At 37.0% G+C, this 25,564-nt stretch overlaps 1 protein-coding gene across 1 annotated transcript; it reads right to left on the bottom strand.

Moving 5' to 3' along the window:
- Positions 1-718: 718 nt before the first annotated feature.
- Positions 719-25,564, bottom strand: GFRAL (GDNF family receptor alpha like). The gene is given in 11 exon segments (XM_071547818.1): positions 719-806; positions 1,804-1,885; positions 7,370-7,468; positions 10,500-10,759; positions 12,555-12,882; positions 13,489-13,545; positions 14,246-14,692; positions 16,190-16,216; positions 16,219-16,344; positions 22,227-22,361; positions 25,543-25,564. Coding segments are annotated over 11 exon segments (1,671 nt in total).

Genomic DNA, 25,564 nt, shown 5'->3' with positions numbered 1-25,564 from the left:
ACTTCAGACCCAAGCAAGTGGCTCTCTCCACTGGACATTCAGACCATAAAATACTTTCTAAACTTATGGCATGCAAAGCAGCAAACCTTACTCATTTCTTTTAGAAGCATATTGGAGCAGAAATTAAAAACAGTTTTCGCAACAACATTCTGGGGTCAAAGCAGTGTCCAGATAGTCATTTTAGTTCTGAAGAGGGTTGTAATCCTGATCTCCTCCTAGCTCTCAAGTGCTCCACCATCGAACTACAAGCAGCCTGCCTGTGACTCCTGCTTGACAAATACCACATCAGTTACTTGGCACTTGGGAATCTACTGTACAAAACTACCACATTATGTGCTCTTTTTCAGCTCTCTAAAATGTTTCTGAATGGAATTTTTTTTCTTTCTTCTAGATGAGTGGAGATCAGAAGAGCGTCTTTCAAAGATTGCCACTACTGATACAACATTTATACTGTCATGTGCATCTAAAAATGTAGGAAATGTGCGGCTCAGGTCAGATCTGTGAATCTATCCAAATAAGAGAGAGCGCAATTCTACCCTTTTTTGTTTTTTGCTTGTGAAAGGTTTAATATGTGCTAATAAATATAAAAATATTTTATATGCTTAACTACAAAATTCCATAATTTATAGTAGTTTTTCTAATATATATTTTATTATCGCATATGTACAACAGGCTGACTTTCAAGAATAGCCCTAAAAAGCATAAGCAACAGAGTAGTTCATCTGTGACTTTTATAATGGGCCATAAATGTTTCAGAAGAATGGTCTGGCGAGGGACTTCTTGACTCATATTTTGTTCTGCAGGCTCTGAAAACAAAGAATGTGCATGTATTTAACAATAAACTATACAGCTTTTGGTTTGAACTTTGGCTTAATTGAAATCAGTGGCAAAATTCCCCTCCTTTTATAATGAACACTGTGGCATAAAATAATTCCCTTCATTGTTATTAATGCACTGTTCATTCTTCCATCCTCTGTATTCTTTAAATCTGAGTTTTATTTATATGCTGATATTCCTGTAACTGCAAACCTAAAGAGAAAGCCTCTGTTCCCATATATTCTTTTTTTGCCTTTTGCATTTTTTACATGATTCTTCTTTGATCTGCCTCTGAATTTAATAATGAAATTTGACTCAATATCCTTCTAACTATATATAGCTCCTGCTAGATCGTGTTCTGTTACCTATCATCTGACAGTGTAATTCTTGAAATCTGGCCATTTAATTTAGTCCAAGAAAACGTATCATTTAAGAAAAGGCTATGTTCATTTAACTAAGTGATTGCACATTTCTGTTTTCTTACCAAGCATTGGTGTGTGGGCAGTTACTCACAGGGGGCGAGGGGGGAAGATTGTGGGGATAATGGGTGTTGTTTACAGAATTCTATCAGCAAAAATGGCATTTGGCAAGAATATCAACTACAATAGCAGCATTCACAGTTTGGTTTCTAAATACGTTATAATGCTGAATATTCTCATTTCCTTTTTGCATTACCACTGCCTGCTATGGGGCTAGAAGGTAGCCTCACAGAATTTTTGAATTCAGATTTCACCTTCCCCTGCCATGGGACAGGAAATGAAACCTCCTAAAGCCTGGGATCTCTGCATGAATGGAGGGCATTGTAGATATGCATCATATTTCACTCCTCCCTGCTGACACCCATAATGTCAGTTCTTTCCATCACTGGGGCATGCTGGACTGTTTTGAAAGACAAATGCAGTGTCCACCTCTTACCTAAGTCAAAACATTTTATTTTCTGCTTTTCCAATTTCCTAGAACCAGTGATTAATATCCCTATCAAATTACCTGATCTTTAGGAGAGTCAACAGGACTATTCCTAGGATGAGAGCTATGCAGGAGGAGTAGGCAATAATGTAGACTGTTTCACCTATAAGTAAAAAACAGAAAACAGACATGAAACACTTACTTTTTCAGTAATAAGAATCAGATTTGAGATCTGAATTGGAATGCATACATGTGTAAGCTAAATTAGCTATCAATTTGGACATAAGTAGTCAGAAGAAGGAAAAGCACCTAAACAGTATGTCAATGGTAGGAATAACTCCCTCTTTGCCAGTTGGTACCAAGCAATTTTCAGACTTCTTTTAGTAAATACCATCTCCAATAGCACTTCATAATGTGTCTCATTATCTTTTACTCTGCTTCAGGGGTACAGCTTATTACTCTGATTTGTGTTTTTAAGTATTCTCCCGATTGATTTTAAAATGTTAGTTTTATTCTGTGTATCACAGCAGATCTGGCTGCTACTTACCTACTAGATTTCTTTTCCTTTTTCATGTATTACAATGATTAGAATGTGCAGTAATACTTGATCTAGAGTAAAATTAATGTAAAATGGGATCTAACTGTGTTTCTGAGCCCCATTCCGATGGAGTTTCCTCTTTCTCTTAGGCTTCTCACCAAGAAGTCACTTAGGTGGCTTATGCACTAAAAATTACAACTTTGAAAAACTGGGAGCTGTTTCAACTTTTGTTTTCCAAATGAAGAGAAACTTACTTTTCCTGAAGGAATGAATCCATCAGTTTTGATCAAATACTCTGAAGGAAATGTTTCATTTGAGAGTGTAATGTAAGCCCTGGACATAGAATAGAGAGGTGTAGAGGTTAGCTGACTTGGCAAGAGGGCACAAATGCAGAGCTGCAAGCATAAAACATGAGACCTTTCTGGGACTTTCCTGTTGCATTGATTCTGTTGTGTTTATTCAATCAAATAAGTTTTGTTTACATAGGAACTCAAATACAGAGAGCCTTAGCTGCTCTTGAGCTGTTCCAGCTTTCATAGCTGGTGAAACATTCACCGAAGAAGAAATGGATTTTGACCTCATCACTGGGACATATTTCTGGGCTGTAAGAAGGCCAGATTCTGGTCTTTGAATAAATTATCAGTTATATGTTCTGTGTGTTGTTTGTGCATATGCACACACAAACCCTAAATGAGACATTTCTGTAGACACTACATATATGCAGCAGATGTAGTGTATAGTGTAATACAAACACAGGCTGTATGGATGCTGGAGAAGCTCCTGTAGGAGAGTATGTATTCTACAGCAAGGCAAGCAAGGAGTTGAACAGGGGTGGACCTGCCTGGCTTTTATTATATGATGGCACCCACTTTTTCTCAAAAATCGATCTCAGATTGAAGTTTTTCTGTGTAAGAAAAATGAAAGCAGTGATTGAACCATCACAAGTTGCACAGAATGAACACACCATTTAATCCAGCAACCTGCTGAAAGATATTTAATATGGTGAATTTTTGAAGAAGGAGGGGTGAGGTCTATCCTTGTCTCAGTGCAGGACTGCTAAAAACATACATTAAAAACCACATCAGCAGTTGGCCCATCTCTCAAGTAACAACATTTCTTTAAGTTGGTAAGTTTTTGCTAAATAGTAATTTGTAAGTATTTTTTCCAGTTTTTGAATCTTAATTGTAGACAGTGATTTTTAAAAACTTTACATGGAGCAGTTGTAGGAGCAACAGTTTCCTACTTTGTTGAAGTCGAAGTGAATGTCACACATATTTTAGGCAAAAAGAAGTTTTTAAAGTACATCACTTATAATGCTAGGCAAATTATTACACCTTACAAATTATTAGAAATAACAGTTGTGGATGGTTAAAAATGGGCTAATAAATTTCCACCAAAACATTTTAATATTTTTCTTATAAAATTTGTAAAAGGTGTTTTAGGTTGACAAAACAACACGCTGAAGTGATCAAATGAAATAATTTTTTTTCTAGTTTTTGGTCAAAATCTTAAAAAATGGTGTTGTTTTAGTGAATTGCTGGTAAAAGAGATGTTGATTCAGTTCTATTGGGAACAAAAGAAGGATGTTAGTGATGAGATCATGCTAGAAACCATATATTTTCTCAAACCTGCAGAGAAGCGAGAAATTTGTAAGGCTAGGAGAGGGCAAAATTCCAAGGCTGAAAAGCTAATTTTGCATTTTATGTATTCTTTGTGCTTTCACTACTTGAATGTGTAGAGAGTGCAGAGACTGAATTAACACAAGTGGAGAGTTGGCATTTCCATGGGGCTATGAGGTGCTGGGAGGGCTGCTCTGTGCTGTGGAGTTGACCTGTTGTCATGAGAAACTCATGGGCCTCCTTATCCCAGGGCAGGTCTATAGCAGGGCCACCACAAGACACATGTCTTGCCCTTTGCAGGATGAGCTGCAACCTCAGGGACATGGTGACCGGGGCTGTAGATACCACTGAAGCACCAGCTGGAGGTGTCTACTCAGCCATACAGACATTTCCAGTCATGAGGCTCAGCAGAGGGTAACTGTGGACTCAACAGCTGGAACAATTAGTGGGATTACACTCAATTGTAAATCTACTTGCTTCTGCATACAAAGTGCATATTCATCAAACAGATTAATGCCAGCTTGTGCTCAGAGGTTTCCTGGCTACCTGCAGTTTGTCACAGGCTTTTTTCTACATTTGTAAAACAGTCAGATGGACAATGTTTCATACCTTACAAATTAAAGTCACTGGAGCTGAACTAATCTCAGTTCCCACAGCAGCTGGTATAATTATAGATAAACCCTGCCAATTACTAGTTTATCTAGATACTCAGCATGGCAAAACTCCTCAGTAGGAAATATATGATAACACTACAATTTTAGACTAAATGAGATTAATTTCAACAGTCTTGAGTCAAGCTCAATTTTATTGCATGTCACAAGAACAGGATAATTGTTCTGTATTTCTCACTTTCTCTTCTATAAACCCCTCTTCCAACTTTAGCTCCAAAGCTGTGCTGCTGAACATAAATGCTTATCTTCACATATGAATCATTTTTCAAATTAAAGTGTGAGAAGCAATTTTTAAAATTATATGAATCTGTAAAATCATGGAGATAATTTGCATAGTATGAAGTCCAACTAAGCTGCAAACATGTAGTTAGGGAGGCAATAATAAAATATTTGAAGTTTGGAGAAATTTTGTTTGATTTATCACTTTTTGATGTTGTGTCCAAAATGGCATAAAATTCTGGCCCTATCCAAGCTTACAACAAAAGTCTTATTAACTTTTATATGGTCATGACTCTGCCTACATCACATCTTGTTATCAGTCTATAGATGACTGTGTTGGCCTGTTTCCCTCTGAGAATGTGAATGTGTTTAAATCTGGTCAAGATTTTTACGCAATCATCACCAAAAGCTGGAACCGCTTCCGTGGTTATATTTGTTTGCAAATATATATATATATATATGCAAGTATATATGTTTATATTTATTGTTTATTTTGAAATACTCCTTATTACAGCAATCTTATCCAATGGGATGTTTTGCTATTCTGCTGAGCAGAATGGAAAATGTTTTTCTGAATAGTAAGCTGTTTTTGAACAATAAAATTAAGAAGAAGCTGAAGAAATACTGAGTTTGTTCTGAGCATGGTTATCTGTAGATGGTCCTTCATTTCAAGTGATGAAAGAGTCCCTTGTATCTTTCTATGACAAACTAAGCATTAAAATCTCTATTCTGAGATTTTAATATAGTGACATCAGTAGATTGCATGTCCTGCTTTCCAAGCAGAAAATAGCCAAGAAACAAATATCTTCAAAAGTCTTTGCAAATGCAAAAGGCCATATTTGACGACTTAGCTGTGTTGCCTCTGCAGCTTGAGATTCTTTCTGGGATTTGATTTCATTAGAGATAAATATTTTTTGAGGATCATAACTGCTTTTGCAGCCTGAGTAATGCACATTTACTAGCATATGAAGCTAGGATACTGGGTTAGATTTTTGGCAGTGGGATATATGAAACAATTTGCAATATGGTTTTTATCATCAGATAGATATCCTGAATCAAATTCTTCTCCTTGACCTGGCTTCCTATGAGACTTTTATGGCTTAAAGCATTTCCATCTAATATATGACAGCTCCGGTGGAAGGGATATTTTATTGTATGTTTTAGGCTGTTCGGCGTTCTTTTATTTTTCTAAAGCCATCCTAAGTTCTGTTAAGACTTCAAGGAAAGGTTTTTGGAAAGTATTCAAACTTCAGTGGGAACAAAATTAACTGGGTACAGACTGCTTTTTCAAATATTTATCTGATTCTCTGAGGGAAATGTATAATACAATTTACCCACTGAAAGGGTCTGCAGTTAGAACTAGTCACAGGGGTGAAATATCTCATCTTTTGCATTTTCTCACTTAAAGCAGGATTTCTTGTATTATGACTTGCATTATGTAACTGCTAGAGTCTTGTTCCACCTAGAGATTCAGTCTTCCTCTGTACCTGGCAAAGAGAAGTCAATACTTCCAGAAAATGCAGTCCAAAAAGATTAGGTTAAAGATTAGGTTAATCTTCTTTTGAGGGTCTCTGGCCACATAGAGCACTTGGATAACATGCATCATTCTTAAGTAATTTTAAGGGTGACACTACAGCCAAATGCTTAATTATTCACACACAGGTTTTAGGAATATCATTCCCTCAATCTATTTTTATACTTCCCAGATTGCCCACTTGAGCAATAGTTGAAGGATGGATAGGATAGAAGTCCCTTAGTTTTGTACTGCATGCAGAGACAGAATTATTTTTTTCACTGTTAAAAATGTTCTGTATGAACAATTCTGGAAACTAATTTTTTGTAATGTCTGGTTTATTGTAATCTGTGCTACTGAAAGTAGAACAGGTAATTCTCATTAGAGTTGATATTTTTACATTAAGCTCTTTAGTGTTCTTACTGTGTAATGGCACCCTCAAAAGAAAATATAAAATAATATTATTTCAACAATAAGACAATTTGTATATCAATTCAATATCCTTTAGTTTTATGGTGCTTAATTGCTTACTGTAAATGCATGAAAATAAAAGCAGATACAGCTCTTCAGCTCATGGGATATTGGGATTCACAACTGCATGTCCTTCTGTTGTATGAGCAGGTAAAGTCTGATGGACTCTAAAACAGGCCCACTCTCAGACCACTTACTGTGGCTTCCTAATTTTGTTGCAACTACTTCAAAAAGTCAAGAGAGATAGAAGTAGGTGTGAAATCAAAGCTAATAATTTGTATACACATTATGCCTACTAGTCTCTAATGACTGTATGGAGAGTCAGGCTCTGGCAGGCTTAATAGCTTAATTTTCCCCAATTATAATGCAGTGATTGTGAGACATCTATTTCAAAACCACTTATCAGAGAAATTGGTTCAGCCTCATTAACTTTATGTTGTGGTTATATAAACTAAGCCAAAGAGGTAGGGAGTTATTCAGGTTGAATGGGGGAACAACAGGTCAAGCTCACTTGCCTAAATCTGCCCAAGGGACCCAATGTTTAGTCTTTTCTATCATACGTGAGGGATATTTCAAGAGTACTATGGAAATCACGGAGGGACTCGCCCAAACTCACCATTAATTGCAGAAGAATGGAGCTGTGCTTCAGAAAGCCTTTCTCCTGGCATTTCTGTATTTATCCAGAGAAAATCATTCTTCTGAATGGAAATTTGACCTGAATATTGGAAAGAAATTACCCATTCAAAACATTGCTTTAAAACAATAATTTAGGTGAATATTGCTATTTGATGTTTTGACAACAGTCACAGAATTTATAAAGGGAGTTTTCAAAAGTATTATTTCCTGATCCTCGATGAACAAATTGAATGAGTGCATAACAGTTCTTCCTTTCCCATCTCAGTTAAACCTCCCACACAGTTTATGAGGGTCAAGCATGCTTTGAAAATATTCTCTGCCATAAAACATCTTAAGTTCTTTTTTCACATAAAATATTTTATAAATAGGCCCACAAGAAGAATAGGACCATGAAACCAATATAAAAGTTATGAGAAATGGGTTGTAGTTAGAAGTCATTTCCAAAATGCAGAGTTCATTCTTCAAATGAGTTGCTAGACTTGAATAAATAACTTTTTTCACAAAGGCCTGTTCTCTTAGTGGGTGTAATTTCATGCATATATCTGAAAATATGTATCTTCTGTTGAAATGAAAAATAGAAGATTTACCTAAGTAGAACAGTCTACAGAGCAGTAGGCTAAACCACACAAGACGATGCATCATGGTCACTCACATGAACTCTAAACAGAGAAATTTTTATACCCTTTAGGAATGAAAACAATATAAGAAAGGTTCCTATTTGCAGCCTGGAACATTGTCCAAATAACAATGGATAAACCTAGCTGTAATTTATTTTTTTATTTTTTCTGTGAGATCAGAATTAAAATATTTTGGAAACGTAAATTTTTGCTTTTTCTCACTGACATTTTTGCTTTTGCCTGTTGTGGTGCCAGTCCTACACTGGCAGTGACCCACACTATGCTTGTGCATCATTTAGCAGCCAGTTGGTGACAATTCTTGTCTTTCACTGAGTTTACAGCGAATGTAATCCTGTAAGCACACCCCTGACAGCATCTGCTTGTAGCAAAGGCAGTGCCATGCAAGAGTAGGGAAATGGTGTTAAACACCACTTGTGGGTCTGTTCCTAACAGTTCTAGAGACAAAGATCCCTTTTTCTAGCCCATTTTCCCATTCAGAGAGACATCAGTGTTAAAAGTCATTGCTCCTGTAAGAGTGAAAGTCATCTGAAGTTCACCCCCTGGACAGATGAATGAGTGAGCAGAAGGGAATGGACAGGGTCTGCAGCAGAGTAGTCACTCCATATCTCTGAGCTGCCATGCAGATAGTGGCATTAAAACTGTGCCTTATAAGAAAACCCACAGTCATCACCATTATCAGCTTAGCTGAGTTACAACTGGACACCTGAAAAAAAAACCCAAAACCAGCAAGATTCACAATAACCTGCAAGTGTTCTGTAGAGTAGGTATTGATCCTCTACTTGGGCAAAGGCCCTGGATCTCTAAATTGTTACTGTTTAAGTACCAGGAAATTGTTACATCACATGAACATGTAAGTTTCTGTTCTTCAATGTCAATTAGGTCAGGGAAGTTTCAATCATAGAGAAACCAAACCATTTTATCCTGAGATTGCTTCAGGGAATGGCAAAAGTTCATGAGCAATTATTTGATTATTCTGACATGAGGATCATCTCTTTTGCATTGTAGGTAAAGAAATAACTAATGCAACAATATCTTCACTCATTTGGACTGTTAAATTCAGCTGTAAAGCAAGCAAATAAATAACATTCATCAGCAAAATCACTGCCAGTAGTCTCAAATCTAAGTGTGTTATATTATCACTTTTCCAGGGGAGTTACATGATTTTTACTATTTTCTCAGAGTCTGAATTTGAGTAATGATTAACTAAATTAAGGGCAGTGCTCCAGCAATTTTATTTTAATTTCTGGGTAGGCTTTGATAAGAAAAAAATTACACCTTTATCAGTGGTAACATTTTGGTTGCTGGAACTAAAAAAGCAGCTAATAATGAGGCTACAAGATTCCTTCAATGAAATGAATACATGCAAATAATACATGTTTTGTAGTCCATCAGATAGAGCTATGAAAGAGCCATTGCTTTTCATGGTAATCTTTAAATATAGTTACCTCTCCCAAGCTTGTTTGAGGATATGTATAATTACATGTGGAAGATGACAGACAGGTGCACTTTCACTAGCAAGTAATATATCCTAAGAGGATTTATATAGCATAGCTAGTGTGAGAGGTCAGAGATTTGAGAAGATACTTTGATCTTTAACCTGGTTGATGGACCAGATGTCTGGATGTAGCTGTGGCACTGCAGAGGTGGTAGATATACATTCAGGTTTAGGCTGCAGGAGTCAAGGAACCACCCTGTGATGTAGAACTACACTGTGATATAGCTCATAGTGCAATAAGTAGGACAAACAGGAGCTTTACTTTGAAGGCATACTCCTGATTCAGACTAAAACATAAATATTTGCTCCCATATTGCCATTTATTGCCTTAACAATTCTGTCTTAACCAAAGACTTGGCACGGACCTTTATATTTAACAAAAATAAGTAGCTGGTTTAGCACATAAAAGGTGTTACTGGTTCTGAGGAAGTGCATACATTTCATCTGAGTTCAGCTCAGTGTTTTTACTGAAGACCAAATCTAAAGCCTCCATTCCTATTTAAGGTCCTCTTTAAATAATTGAAGTTATTTTCTGTGGAATGAAGTCTATTACTAAATAAGTGTAAGGTATACTAATATTTGGACTACAAGAAGAAAAGAAAGAAAAACATACTACCTCATATTACTTGTAAAAACAGTGCATCAAAGTACAACATTAAGTCAATGACAGGAAGTCTTTGGACATTTCTAGTCTGCATATTACTATAGACCCCAGAAATTATCCTTTTAGTGTTATTCCATAAAATTCACACAATAAGATATCTAGTCAATTCCACTGGTTTACTACTAACAATTTTTTTCCCAAAACAGGGAGAAAAAGCCCTGTATGTGCAATTTCTATTTTGATTTGGATTTAAAAAACTCCGCAACTATAAATCTTGCTGAAATCAGTTGTAGCAAAGATATAGTAAAGATTTGGTGTAAGCCAGTGTCTTACTACTCTTTAATTATTCAGTAAAGTTTTGTGTGTTACTCACGTAACTCACTGAAGCAGGATTTGCTGTGAAGCATGTGATGGAAGAGCTGGCACAAAGACTGCTCCACAGGAGGCAGATTGTGGCAGGTACACTCCACATGCAGCATCGTGCCCCAGCTGCTAATGTAGGCTGCTTTGCAGGCAGCATTTGCAGAGCAGGGCATGTCATCCTTGAGTAAAGTTTCAAGACAAGCTTCATCATCGTAGCATTTCTTTGTCACATGTCTCCAACACTTTGACTGAAAAGTTGTGTATTTTTTCCTGGTGAAAAAAATAGTATACAATGATACTTTAAAAATTGTGATTTGAAGACAAGACAAAAATCAGTGTGAATTCCAATAGTCGCTGATAGTCAGAGAAGAAATGCTGAGAAGAAATGGGGAGAGAGGAATTTGACCAGTAATCACAATGAAACCACACCAGGTGCTGCTACTGGATCAGTTTGTTGGGCAGTGTGAAGAAAGAATGGATCCCAACTGACTTTTCATTAAATAATCTACATCCAATGTCAACCCCTTGTCTCCCTGAATGCCAGCAAAATACAAAATGTTCAAGGCTCAGGAAAGCATAAAGCAATTCAATTGAACTTAAAGATTAATTGATAGTGGAGATAAATTACATGAAGAAATAACTTGTTTTCCAGATCAATAATCTTAAATTATTTCAGTTTATTTGCTCTTAGGATGAAAAAAATTGGCCTTTAATGCACAATATGACAATATGCCCTAAATGATGATAGAAAACATCTATTATAAATTAACAAAGAAATATGTAAATATTAATTAGAAACAAATTTAACACTTACATTAAATGTTAAGGGAAGATAAAGGTGAACTCCTGTATATTGTACATTGAGATATTACAATGTTTTCCCTTAATCATAAAATTAGGTTACTAACTTGCTGTTGCTATTGTGTAGTGGCCACAAGCAAGTAATGAAAAAACATGGACTGGCTAGGAAATTCCTGTAAATATTTTCATTACACAAGCAAAGGTTTCAAAGCAAATGCCGCCTCTGTTCTAAGAAATTATTTTTATTCACCTCCTGATTTATAGATGTGGCTAGCCATAATTCACAGACTAATTTTGTGAATTATATGCACTTGTTTTCAGTGCCAGGCAACAATATCCCCAAAATTATGGGGAATTAGGCAATTTTCAATTATTATATTAGATGTCTACGCATGTGCAGACATACATTTGTAGCCTAATTCTTTTGACATAAAAAGAGGCAATTCCCACTGATGTCAATCTAAACAATCTGCACAAAACCAAAATCCTCTTTTGGCTTCTTGGTTTGTTGACTGAAGGTTAATTCAAGCACAGCTTTGAGATAAAATTCAGGTCTAATTCACAAGGGAACTGGTGACTACACTATAAATCAAAGCAGGCTAATAGACCATCCGCCGGTGACAATTAACTAGAACTAAAAATATGGGCTAATCCTGTTGTGTGTTTTAAAAATATAAAATAAAATCTTAAAAGGGCATTATTCTTCATAATTCTGGTGGTCTGTGCATGTTTCAGGCCAGCTTTTTGCAAGTATCAATATACTTGAGACAAAGAGAGTAAGACAAAAGTTTTCTGAACAGGCCAAGTTGGTTGTATTGCTGTTGGGTACAAAGGGTCAGACTCTGTGCTCGAGAAGGTAATTACTTTAACCAAATAAACTTCATCTGGTCTGCTGCACAACTTGGGCAAACTGCTAGAGGGCAAAGGTGTAGACGAGCAGGTGTTATCTGAAGAGAGAGGTAATGAAAGTATGGAACAGTATAGTTTGTCCAGCCAAATGGTGTTAAATGTCATGACACAGGCAGAAGAAAAATCCCCACTAGATTCCAGACCTTTCTGAAAATTAATCTTTTCAGTTTACTTGTGGAATTACTTCTGGAATTACCACAGATGATGCAAAATGCCTGTAAAGATGTCAAACACAGCAGATACTGGGCAGAAAATAATTTTGTTATGGATGAGATATATAGCATAGATATAAAAATGGTTTGACTAAATCATTATTCAAAAGCACTTTACTGTGCAAAATACTACTTTTACTCACCTGCAGAATTCATTCTCTTCACACATGTGGACTACATTCAGGCATGATGGAGCTGGAACTGCAGTAAGTGCACAGGTCTTGCCATGGAGAAGTTCTTTGGCTCTATGGCAGGATTCATCATGTTGGATACAATCACAAAATATCATCATCTGGGCAACTTTGGAAGGCATGTTTTGATAGAAGAACCTTATGGCTGCTTGACATTCTTCCATGTTGCACTTCTTATTTACTGAGCAAACTTTAAGGTACAGGGACAACTGTTTGTTACATACTTCATCTTCAACACATTCCCTGTTCACATCCAAACAGGTTCTGTTTGTTGTGTATGCTAAAAAGAATAATAGTTCTTAAAATGAAACCACAAGAAAATTTTTCTCAAGTGATAACTGGTAGTCATCCTGTCTGCAACATGCCCAGTAAAAACAATCTTGACTCCCCAAAATTCTGATCCAGCTCTTCCAATAATGCTTCTTTTAAGCTTATTGTGTAATCTTCATACTTCTCTCTTTCACCGCTTGGGCCTCTTAAGCAACCCTCCTGAAACTGCTGAAATCTCCAGCATGCAGTCTTATGCTAGGCTATGTAATAACTAATGAAGAAGAGAATATAAATGGCATTTTTGTGCTTTAAAAGTTAGTTTGGATATTTCTAGACTGTGCCATAAACCTACCAAAAATATCTAAAAACTTCTGTCCCTAAAATGTTTATGGGATAAGATTTGCCTCTGTAAATTTAACAGGATCACGATTGTTACCAGGCATTTTTGTATTCTTATCTATCCAGTAGCTTATCTGAAAATATTGTTGGATCTTATTGACTCTCTGCTCATGCATTTGAATGAAAAGTATTAGTTTTAATTTCAAGGTACATTTTACACTATTTGAAAACAGAACTAAAATGATTTATTAGGATTCATAAGTAAATTCAGACTTACCTTGTTTGGAGAGAGCAGATAAACCCCATTGTAATTTTGTTTCCATACTAATGCTGTCTAGAAGAAAAAGATAAAGGCATAAGTGATAAATCATCTCTCAGCTTAGTTTTTTAACTTTAAAGTATTGGCTGTCTTGCTTCCATAGTGTCAGTAGTAAAAAATAAACAAGAATAAAATAATATAGCTTCACTGAACAGAACCTGTTAACAAATTCTAAACCCTCTATTACATATACTCATAAGTTTGGGGATCAAAGCACAGTTTATCAAAAGCTGCTGATAACATTCTTTACATACTTAAATATTCCTGTGAACTCAAGAAGAGGTTTTTAGACCTTCTCAGTGTGTTATAAGGTCAGATTTCTTGTGAATAAATAAAAACCAGAAGCCTTAATGTGTTCATCAGTGGACCAGTTTTCATGTTCAACCAATTGCTTGCTGACCTAAAGTCAAGGTAGACAGGTAATTCGTGCTATTAGAAAATTATTGTTAATGGTCTTACACTGTTTCTAGTCATAGTGAAAAACTAAAAAGGACTGATTTGGATCAGGCTGTATCAAATTAACACATTGAAGGACAACAGTATTTGCACTCAGGCTATAATTTTCCTGTCATATTGTGAATTCATTTATAAATAGGTCTTTTAAAATTAACTCATTTTCAATGTTAAAGTGCAAATTATTAAGAAAACCTTTTTCTCAGACTGTAGACACTCCTGTCATGTATGAAAGCATTCAGACTGCTGGAATAACACTAACCTGTGTTGGTGATCAGATTTTTTTCATCCTCAACATCAACATTATAGTCATCATCATCACCATTGTCATCATTTTCACTAGCTGCTGAAGCTTGGCTCTCTTGAGAGTACTGCAAACAACGGTTGTTAAATATTCCCTTCCATATTTTAATGCATCTCATCTGAAGTGGCTCTGAGCACTTGCACTGTCCCAGCACTGTTTTCATCAGTTCTTTCCATGCTGACAAACACTCCTGATTGACCATTGGAAACCTGCACTTTGCATCATCTGCCTGGCACGCTCGCTGGAAACTCCTGTACACGGCAGAGCAGTGAGGGTCCTCTCGGCAGCGTTGTTTTGCAATACTACAATCATTCTCAAATTCTTCTGAGTGCATTTGGTCTTTGGGGTTTCTCTGTTGCCTAAAATTTGATTCAGTGCTTGATTGTGAGAAAGATTCCAAATATTCTGTACAAATAGATACAGAGATATAATTCAAAGGGGAGATGGAGCATCATCATGGGTTAGCACAAAAGAAATTCAGGAAAAGGATAATTGTCTTAATGCAAACAATTAATGAAAAAGCACTAGTTTCATTCTGAGCTGTATGTAAACACATAATAATTTCAGTCTTGCAGACAGATGAATCTTCCTCATGCCTACTGTGTGTTGTTAGCTATATAGTACAGTCCTCTTTAACAATTCAGCTGCAAACCAGTAACAAAAGAAATCATCACTAAAATTACTGCATAAAGACAATAATTTCACATAATTTTAACCCTCTACACATTGAACATATCACAGGTTATCATCTTCATCTAATGCAGAATTTGTAAAATGAGAATGACAATTCCAGAAAATGGTTCATTCGTTACCTGAAATAGTAATTTGACAGGGAAAATTACTCATGAAAGTACCTACCAACACCATGTGCTATCATATGTATATAAACCCAACACTAGTGTAACCCAGTTCAATCTTTTTTTCTATACTAGTAAGAAATGTAACCTCAAACAGCAAAAAAATATAAAGTTGCCTCGTTTTGCTAGTATCAAAAGCAACTTCTCCAATGACATCAACATCATGTTTCAGATATCCATACTTCTTGTTTGGGGCAAGGAGGAACAGATCAGGATGTTATTATTTCCTCTGCAATAAAGTTATATATTCTACTGCTATATGGTGTATGCTGTTTGATGCCAGCAGGGAATGGTGGATCAGTGCCAGGTATAAAATTTGGAGCTCACTTTCCAGACTCTCATTCACTGACTGATTTTTCCCCTTTTGAGTCAGCATTGCTAATCATTATGCCAGGAGACATTGGATCAGAAACTGCAATTTCTTCATGCTCCAAGTAATTCTCAATTACAGAGATAGGCTTTCTGAAGGGATAAGGGTTCTCAGAATAATAAAAATATATTGAGACGAGCTGAACACATTGATTACAACAGAATTTCTAAAATATGCATTTTATATATTACATACAGCTTTATGAAGGTATTGACTATGTTTCCCACATCCAGTAACATCTCCTACATGTAGTGAAGGTGTTTCTGCAACACAATGTGACAAAACTGCATCACTGTGCACCCCATTCACTCACACTCCTATTCATAAGGTGGCTGGATGTGCCTTTCTATTCATAACCTGGATACAGTGGTGCTCGAAACTCCTTGGGCAATGAGCAGCCCCAAACAGACATTGTATTTTCATTCTTGCTCTCCAGTGGATCGAGCAAGAATTTTAATACCATTTGAATTTATCACATGCATTTTATTGGTTTTGCTTATTTTAAAGCAGATATGGCGTTTCTTTTATATGGAGTATGAATATCATAGAAAAGACAAAACTAATTTTGCGAAGATATTACCAGATTTGAGAAATATGTAAGGAAACTTGAATCCAAATGGAGGTTACAAAATTACTAGATTTGGTCTCCCTAATTAAAACTTTTTGTTTAGTTACTTTTATTAACGCTGCACTGTTTCCCAAAGTTGTGATGTTACAGATAATGTCTTTAATGAAGACACAGGTTTTAAATTCTGAGTATTCATCAGCTAGTACCTGGATGATTCTATTACATACAACAGTGTCTTCTGCCTTGCACTTATTACCTGGAACTCCTCATTAAAATTATAATGTTGTTAATGTTTATGAGCACGTAAGGGATATGATTACATAAAACAATTCAATTGAAGCACAGAAATAATATGCTTTGCCAAGAGAAGATGGCTTGCACTTAATTTTGTTTGAAAACCTGCCATAATCTACAAATTTTAAATAATCTTCAGAGTAATATAATAAAGTTGTGCATACAATATTACCTTCTTTTATTTGATCTGACCCATTGCCAGAATATCTGTTTTCATTTACAAAGTACACAAAACCTTAAATTTATAGCTTTTGCTCTAAGTAGATGAGGCACAGAGAACAAACTAAAAAGGTGCTAATGAGTGAAGGGGCACATACTGAACTGAGGGCCAGAGACACTCATCTTGGTCCTGTGTAGAGATGAGGTGTCTGGTACAGGGACAGGAATTCACAGCGCAGGCTAAGGCTTGTAATGGAGTGTGAGAGAGTGGAGACAGATGGCAGACCCAGTCCTGTGATAATGGTGATGCCAATCCCATACTAAGATGTCAGCACTCGGTCACATTCTCTCACTTGTGAGGATGTCATGAGCCTACAAATACTATTTGGATATATCCTTGGACTTCTGACCTACAGAACAACTTCACTGTCAAAGTTTGAGAATGACAAAAAATTTAAATTAGTCCAAGAATATTCTGATTTTTAGGGGTTTTATAATAAAATAATGGAGAAGTTAACATAAAAATATACATAAGCCCTAGCTTGACCGGCCCAGTTTTAAGCCCTTTGCCTGTGTGTGCAGTTGGACTCAGTGACAAAGACACACAGGCTGTCAGATCATATTTTCCTTGTATATATAGTAAAAATAAAAAGCATGTAGTAGTTTGTGGCACAAATGTAAATCAATCAACCCTCCACTTTGTGAGCTAAAAGTTTTTCAGGTGTTTTATTATTTATAATTGCTTAAGAAAGTTATGTTTTACTTAGGAAAGTTAGATAAAAAGCAGTTTAACACAATTTAAGAAAGTTTTATTTTGTTAAAGTCAAAATAGATATGCAGGTCCCCAAACCAGCACATTTGCTCTCTCATGGATATTTAGTTTCTTACAATATGCAAGGTAAGGAGCATGTGGCTCCTGAGGTCCAGGCAGATCACAGGGCAGCATGAGGTTTGGTTTTAATCTCCTTGGCACCTAGGCTATTTTCTCTGCCCTGTGAGCAGTGCTGTCTGGCTTCCTGCCTCGCTGCTTCCCCGCTGGCCTGGAGCAGCAGAGACTGTGCACTCCAGTAAAACTGCAAAGTAAGAAGCCATGTCTCACCTTCAGCATGGACAAACTTTAATGTGATTATAGTTTTAACATTGTTTATATGCTGTTGACACAAACAGCAGTGGAAAGCAAGTTTGCAAGAGCAGGCAGTGTATTTTCCTCCACCTGAAGGAATGAGAGTCAGCTCTTCCAGAATGCACACTCACACCCTGCCCTGCCTTTTTCAAATGGTGTCTGCATTGCCTTTTCTCCAGTTGCTGTTGCTGAGGGTTTGGGAGTGCATCAGAAAATGAACTGCTATAGGGGGATGTCACAAGAGCTGCAGTTTCCAGACTCTGGTCCCACTTTACCCCTTGTTTCAGCAAAGGAAGTGGTGATGGTGCCTGGGCTTGCCTGTATCTCTCCAGCCCCAACTTCAACTTGCCTTCTGCATTTTCAGAAGTAGAGCATGACCCTGACCCTTAGTCCTCACACTTCCAGTAGACAAGAAGCTCAGCAGATCTACTGAAGATCATGGACATAGGATACTCCCTGACCAAGAAAACAGAATGGAAATAATATGGTGACATGGGAACTATGGAGACCCATGAAGGTAGGATATTCTCCTCTATGTTTTAATAAGTGAATAAGGGATAATAAAAGAAATTCAGGAGAACAAATTTCATGAGAAGGAAAACAACAACAAATATCAGGGGAGGCTTGCATAACAATTAGCTTATTCACAAAATTGATGACTGTCTTTTTTAAAGTCCTGAGGACATTTCAAGCATGGAGGTGAGTAGAGGTAGAAGAATAAAACCCACGGATCCCAGTATATGTTATGCTTCACTCCAGCCTCCCTTAGCTCACCTGTCTTCATGATGCTTATAAGTTGTGGTCAGAAGTGAGGCACAGGGCTGTGTTCAGAATGGCCCCATGTGTTGTGAGCTGAGTCACAGCAGCTGACAAACAGGGGTGAGAGGTAGGCTGTGGGGCTATGAACATACAAAGGGCATAGACAGAATTAGGAAGCACATCAGATTTATGGGGTTCCATGGCCTGACTTCTTGAAAACTGTGTAGAAATAACCTATTATCAGTATTGGTTTGTTTGTACACTATATTGATCCAGCCGTAATGAACAGCAGAAAATATTTTATTGCTGGTTTTCAATTATTATTGCTTTACCAGTGATTAGGTCTAGGTAATATATTTTATCTTACACATATGCTTCCAAGGCATTTCCAAAAAGAAAAAATGCTCTCAACCTAATGTTTGTCAGCCATTATTCATAATAGATTTATTTACAGGTACATAATTCATGTGCACAGGACCAGTGATAGAAGCATGACAGAGCAGGAGCTGACACTTCCAGAGTGATAATCCCTGTTCTTGCAGAGTCAGCTCTTCAGTCCTCTCAGTGGGAATTGCATTTGAAGATGCAAAGTCCTTGGGTTTCCCCTCTAACACTGATAAGACTACAGTTTAGACCACCAGGATTCTGTTTTTGTATCAAAATTAAACTCATCCAAATCTAATTCAAAATGGGATTCCTTAAAATTTAAGTGATCTGAGGCTTTTTTACTTTTGAACACAGGTGTTTACTGTTCAGAAAAATGAAGAAAATTTATACTTCTGGTTAATTCAAAGCTCAGAAATGTCTGGTTTTTTTTTCAATGAAATATCAGAAAGGGAAAAAAAAAATACACAAACCAACAAGCAAACCAGAAACCCCCGAACCTTAAATTCTTCATTCTACAGTGCTGAAATACTTGATATTTTCAAAGTCAAAAAATTTATCCCATCACAATTAAATATTTATATCTTTTCTATCCTGACCTGGAAGGTGGTTCATACACATATTCACACATTTTTTTTTTTAAATTTCCACCGTATCTTGGCCACAGAGGTGGAAGAAGGATTGGACTCAGAGGACTATAAACTGAGACTCTGGAAATGCAGTAGTAGGAAAGCAGTGATGAAAAGCTTGACAGGAAAAGAAATTACTTAGGAAGTTATCTGGAGAATATTCTCAGATCAGTTCTGAAGAGCAAAAGATAGAGGTCTTGACAATGCATGCAATTGACTTTGAGTTTACAGTCTGAGGGACTGAGTTATTGAACTCATACCACAGTAGGAGTATAATTACCACTTGTAGTTAGATTTTTGCATAAAGAAACTAACCAAATATTTGTTCCATTGCCTATTGCCTTCAAGTAAGACATTTTTCCTCAGAATTGTAGGGCCTTTTCCATTCCTACAGCTCACCCTTGAAGTTTTTAGACTTGCACATGACACACAGTGTGCTATTCTTACTAATAATGCTGCTAACTGATTTTCTGTCACTGCTTCTGTGGGCTCTCTAAGAGATTCTATCAGCTGTCTGACTGGATTTACATGCTCTGGGATCTGGTACCTATAAGCATATTTAGTATAATTTGTCATAGACCCAACACAATATCTGAGTGATCTGCAGTGCTGGGGAGTCCTTGCCAAAAACTATTATCCTAAGGAAACATATAGATGCAAAACCAAACAAGCAGAATGTATTTCTGGAATGTTTCTCTGGCCCAGTTACAAATACCTGTAACATCAATGAATAAGTATATAGGGCAATAAGTAAGAGAAATGACATATTATGTGGCAATGTAGTACATCCAAAATGGAGACCACCAAACTATTCATGCTGTTTCACAGCATCTGATTGTAGGGCATAATGATTAATAGGCTACAGCCCAAAACCTGATCTTTATGTCAAGTAGTTGTGGTGCTAGTGACTTTGTAAATTATGTGAGAGAAGAAAATTCAACTCGTTCTGCTTTGGGGAAGAGATTTGGTTCTAGAGATCTCATATGTAGCTCACTTGAGTCTGAAAGTACTGCATATTACAATACTTTTTTTTTTTTTCCCCCAAAAGCAGCCATATCTTTTGAAACTGTTTCACTTCACATAAAATATTTAAAATCTCAGTAGAACATAGGCTGAAACTCAGTTGCTTTGAGGACTATTGTGACTGTTATCATGTATTTTTCATTTACTCCATCTGTTCTTAAAAGTATTCAGACATTCTGTGCAAAGCAGATAAGTACCTCAAAAAGGACACACTAAGAGGGACCTCTCAGAGAATGTTCTGGTCTAATTATGTTAAGTATTGCCTCATGACTTGGGACATTTGGGACGTCAAACCTATGCAACACGTCAGACAAAGACAGTCATTTGGGTAGCTTACACTGCTGTGAATGTTTTAGCAATGGCTTAGTGACCATGAAGCTAAGCAACTTCTGCTGCCTGGCTTCCATTACAGATCAAATGTGAGACTGGGTTCTCACAGCAAGACAGGCAGAGGGGCATTCACTTTGTCAACTCTGCTGCAGCTGAGTATGGCATCAGCACTTGGCTGATTCTGTTCAAATAATGTCATTAGAAGAAGAAGGGAGGTTTCCGTGGAGGTAGAGGTACCTCTGATTTACTACATACTACCTCATGACAGGTGAACTCAGACAGAAAAAAGTCTCTGGCCCTTGTAATTTGCTAGCCCTGATGTACCAGCAGATCAAGGTCCTTGACATTTATCAGTCAACAAAGGTGTCATTACTAGCTGGTCTAGTGACGCTACCAGACTATAGAGCCACTCTTCTTCTCCATTCCATATTCACAGCACCTGGAAGTTGAATACTCAACATTTAACAGCAAGGTCTTGGAGGCATTTGAAGGAAAAGAGAGGTGGTAAATGATAGCCAAGACTTCTTCAAGAAGATAACAGGTCTTCAGAGAAAGGAACATTTTCTTCTGAGCAACCACAGAGATTAAGATGAGTTTCAGTTCTAATTTATAATACCTGGTCTTTCCCTACTTAAAACAGAGTTTATTTGGAAATAAATCATCAAATACTGGAATTACAATAAACAGAGAGAGAGAATGATTTTCTGCCTTCATTTATGTGAGAATCTGCTTAACAATTCAAGGAGACTTAGCCACGTTGTAACTTGCACTTTATCATACCATGTACTATTCATTGAAAAAATACAGTGTGCCTCCCTACAACACAACTTCCTTTGAGGCATTCTATATTTGATTTGTTTCTTATTCTAGTACAAAAATTTAAAAATTACTCTAAGTAACTACTACAGCGTTTTGGGTATTTTTTGAGATTGTAGAATCATAGAATGGTTTAGGTTGGAAGGGACTTAAAGATCATCTAGTTCCAACCTGCCTGCCATGTGCAGGGACATCTTCTACTACACCAGGTTACTCAAACCCCCATCCACCCTGGCCTTGAACACTTCCAGAGTGGGAGCAGATCAACTCTTACAAATTATGTAATACAAAGTTGGAACTTTTTCCCAGCTACATGATGGCTTTGTTTGACAGGATCTTGTAAGAGTGTAATTTCCACTGAATCCAGACTTCTTGAGTTGGTTCAGACTCTTACTTTGTTCACAGTCCAGAAATTTCATTTATCATCTTATTGAAGAGGCAATGGGATTGTTACTAAAAATAACATTGGCCATTGTTGATGATTTCAGAAGTTGACTGTCTTTTGCCATAATTTTCTCTTAAAATCTCATTGACTTCATTCAATTACCGTGGCAATATCATGATAAACTATGAATATGCAACCTAACAGCAATTCAAAATAAAGCTGTGTACACCACAAAGAATTACCTGATATATTGCAGGCATCCTCAACAACATTCCAGACACTCTCACATCCATTTGCAGCATTTATACATTGCTCTCTCAAGTGCAGACAGTCAGTAGTTTGGACAGTAGATACACATGTGAAGTATGTGAACAACACTGTAAAAACAGAATATAATGACTCTTTAATACTGTAGATATTGTACGGACATTTTTCCCTCAAACATAGATTAGAAAAATGTAATTTACTGTAGTTTATCTATGAAATAAAATTTTCTATCAAGTTTAATAGAACAAACTTTTCCTCATTTTTGCAACTGAGAAATTAAATTTAAATTTAAATGTACAAAGTAGCAATGTGGCACATTTTGCATTGGTTTGACACCAATATTTTAACATCAACCATAGGTATATATGTCATCAGGACATAGAAATTACTGCAGTTCTGAGATCCATAATAAATTACAGAAAGGAAGACAGAATAAAATTCAGAGGAAACAGCATTTTGTTTGCATGAAATCTCACTGAGCTAGACTATACTGGTGTTCCCATGAATAAAGTATGTGAAAGAGATTTGACAGCTACACAGCTGTTAGGTAATAACTGCAATTTTATTTGAAATTACTGTACTCTTTACCCTCTTTATTTTTACTTCACAGATTCATTATTTCTTGAAAGCAACCCTCACATTTATGTCTTTATCTGCTTTCCTGAGTGCAACTGAGCCTGTTATTTGCATAAAAAAGTTCTTAAACTGAAGACTGATATGGTGGCTCCAAGGTAAAGAATTTTAAAACAGCACCACCTGTGACTTCTCATAGAAAATTAAATTGCCTTGCAAAGAAAAGACAAATCACCTGGGGTTTAGCTCTTTCATTGACTTTCCCATGGTAACATAACCTCTAATTTGTAACCATGTCTCTTTATTTTCTATAAAATTAAGTTTCAGACACTGATTTCAGGCCTTATCAAGCTAGTTGCTGAACACCTGATGCGAGTATTTTCCTTAGTTGTTGCTGGACAAAGCATCTCCCAGAACAAGTATCCTTTCCCCCCCACATTTAGATAAATTCATATAGATTTTGAGTAATTCCCAGCATTGTTTAATCCCTTAAACATCATGCACAAGAGGCATGAAATATTCCTTCAGTGCTTGTCCAGACTCTACCCAGAGATCTCAATTTTTTCCAATGACACATTTCAGAATGAGGAATTATGTATCAAATATCCATTTTAATAATGTTAAAGAGCCACTACTGTTTAGATGTGATGACATCCCTTCTGGAAATGTTGTTTACCAGTGATATAACAGCACTACTGTAGGGAAAACTTTCTGGATGCATGTCAATAAATATGAAGCAACATTTAACACTTTATAATTGACAGGTGCAACAGCATCTAGAGTGTCTATGAGACAAAGAAGAGGCCATGTGTGCTTATTATAGCTGGTGCTAATCCTTTCTCAGTTGTGCATATTCCTGCCAGTTCTCAGATCTATTCAAGCCTGGTGATGATTTCAGTGACTTCCAGCCTGAAACACTCTTTTAGGCTGTGCTTGTATGTCAGCCTTGAAGACTGATTGATAGAAACAGCTCCTACCTCTTGATATTGAGAAATGTGGTGCTGACCCATCCACAGGAACAATTTTGTCTCCTTAGGACAACATTTTAGTTCTTAGACTGTCTCCAAAATGCATGTCTAAATGGGAAATTACTACTTATTCAGATGACAGAAGAAAAAAGGTTGTCAAATATCTTATAGGTGAAAATGACTCTATATATAAGACAACAAAAAATTACAAACCCAGGAACATATTAAGCAACTGTATTATCCTGGATGACCATTTGACAATTTTGCAGGTACTAACACAACAAAAGATTTACATATCTGAATAAGATTCACAGCACAAAGGTTCTGTGCCATCTCCCTTCTCTTCAGACAGCTTTTGAGGACCTGTGGCTGAAAATGGATAGTCAAAGTAGGATTCACTGAGCAGCCAACTACCAGCTCCTGCTCATTTTTAAGGATTATTTCAGACTGTTGCTTATTTCAAACCCACCTGGAAACTGTGCCCACAAAGAGGAGATACTTTTACAAAATAAGGGGATGAGTGGCATAATCTATGATTGAAGGCAATTCAGTCTAAGAAAGGGTTTCTCTAGGTCGTATGACATGTTATGGATGAGTCTTTTGTTTCTTTAGACTTACAGAGGGGTTACACTGCCAGAAGCGTACATGAAACAAACTGTCCTATATGATTTTAGAATCCAGTGCACTATAGTTTACACAATTACTTAAATCGGCAGTTACTACTCTAGTAATTCACTTTATTTACTTTGGTTCTGGGAATACTGACTGTTTTCTGCTTTAAAACATCTTAATTTGTAGCTAAAACTTTTAGATGGACCAATAGTGACAAGATATATACATTTAAATATGTACAGATGTATGTATTTTCATGCAGGTGTCTATTGATTCACTTGGTAGGTGTCAAATTCCCTGTTTGGTAGAATTTGGTGTGTAAAATGAAAAGGGGAGGAAAAAAAAGAACATATTAGCACCTTCATTTTGCAGATTGGTAATTGAGGAATAGAGGAATTACATTTCCCAGTTCTTTGGTCCTAAGATTGCAGAATTATTCTCGGGCAAGTAATAATGAATAATGTCAAACCAAGCTGTGGTTTCCATGCAATGGCAAGACCAGCAAGATTCTCTGAAGGAGAATGGCAAACCATAGCTGAATATACTTTGAATATAGTTGAAAAGTAAAAAAGGACAATTTTATTCCAACAAGAGCTTGGGCAGAATTACCAGGATGCTTTTAAGTGGACTACAAGTTTACAGCAGTGTGGTTTTGAAGAGAGAAGCAGCATGTGTACAATGTGTAGTGGGTAGAAGGGGAGAACAGAAATAAAAATATACTTGTCTCATTGTATTCTCTTCTACCAAATCCTTCTGTACCAACTTTGTCGATTGCCCTTTCCTGCACTCAAACCAAAGGAGGTGTCAGCAGCCCTCTGTGTAGCACTGCCAGCACCCAGCGCTCTCCAGCTGGCAAACAAGTGGCTGTTTACTCAGACGAGGCGTCCCGTCCCATCTGTGGGTCTCCGCGCCGCCGGCCCCGCCGCCCTGCCTTACCTTACCTTACCTTACCTTGGCACTGCTGCAGACGCGCTCCCGGGGCCGTGCTGCCGGAGCCTGAGAGCACCGACAGGTCTCCTGCCTCTCCGCCCCGGACTCACCGGGAGCGGGGGATGGATCCGTAAGGGGCACTCACGGAGCGGATCGGCGCGACGGGTCCCGGCAGGGCTGGGCTCCCTCCCGTCCCCGGCGCACTTACCGAGGCGGAGGAGCGCGGCCAT

Source organism: Pithys albifrons, chromosome 2 (genome assembly GCF_047495875.1).
Source record: "Pithys albifrons albifrons isolate INPA30051 chromosome 2, PitAlb_v1, whole genome shotgun sequence".
Taxonomy (NCBI): Eukaryota; Metazoa; Chordata; class Aves; order Passeriformes; family Thamnophilidae; genus Pithys; species Pithys albifrons.
Note: the sequence above shows the minus strand (reverse complement) of the source record. Positions and strands in the feature narration are given on the sequence as shown.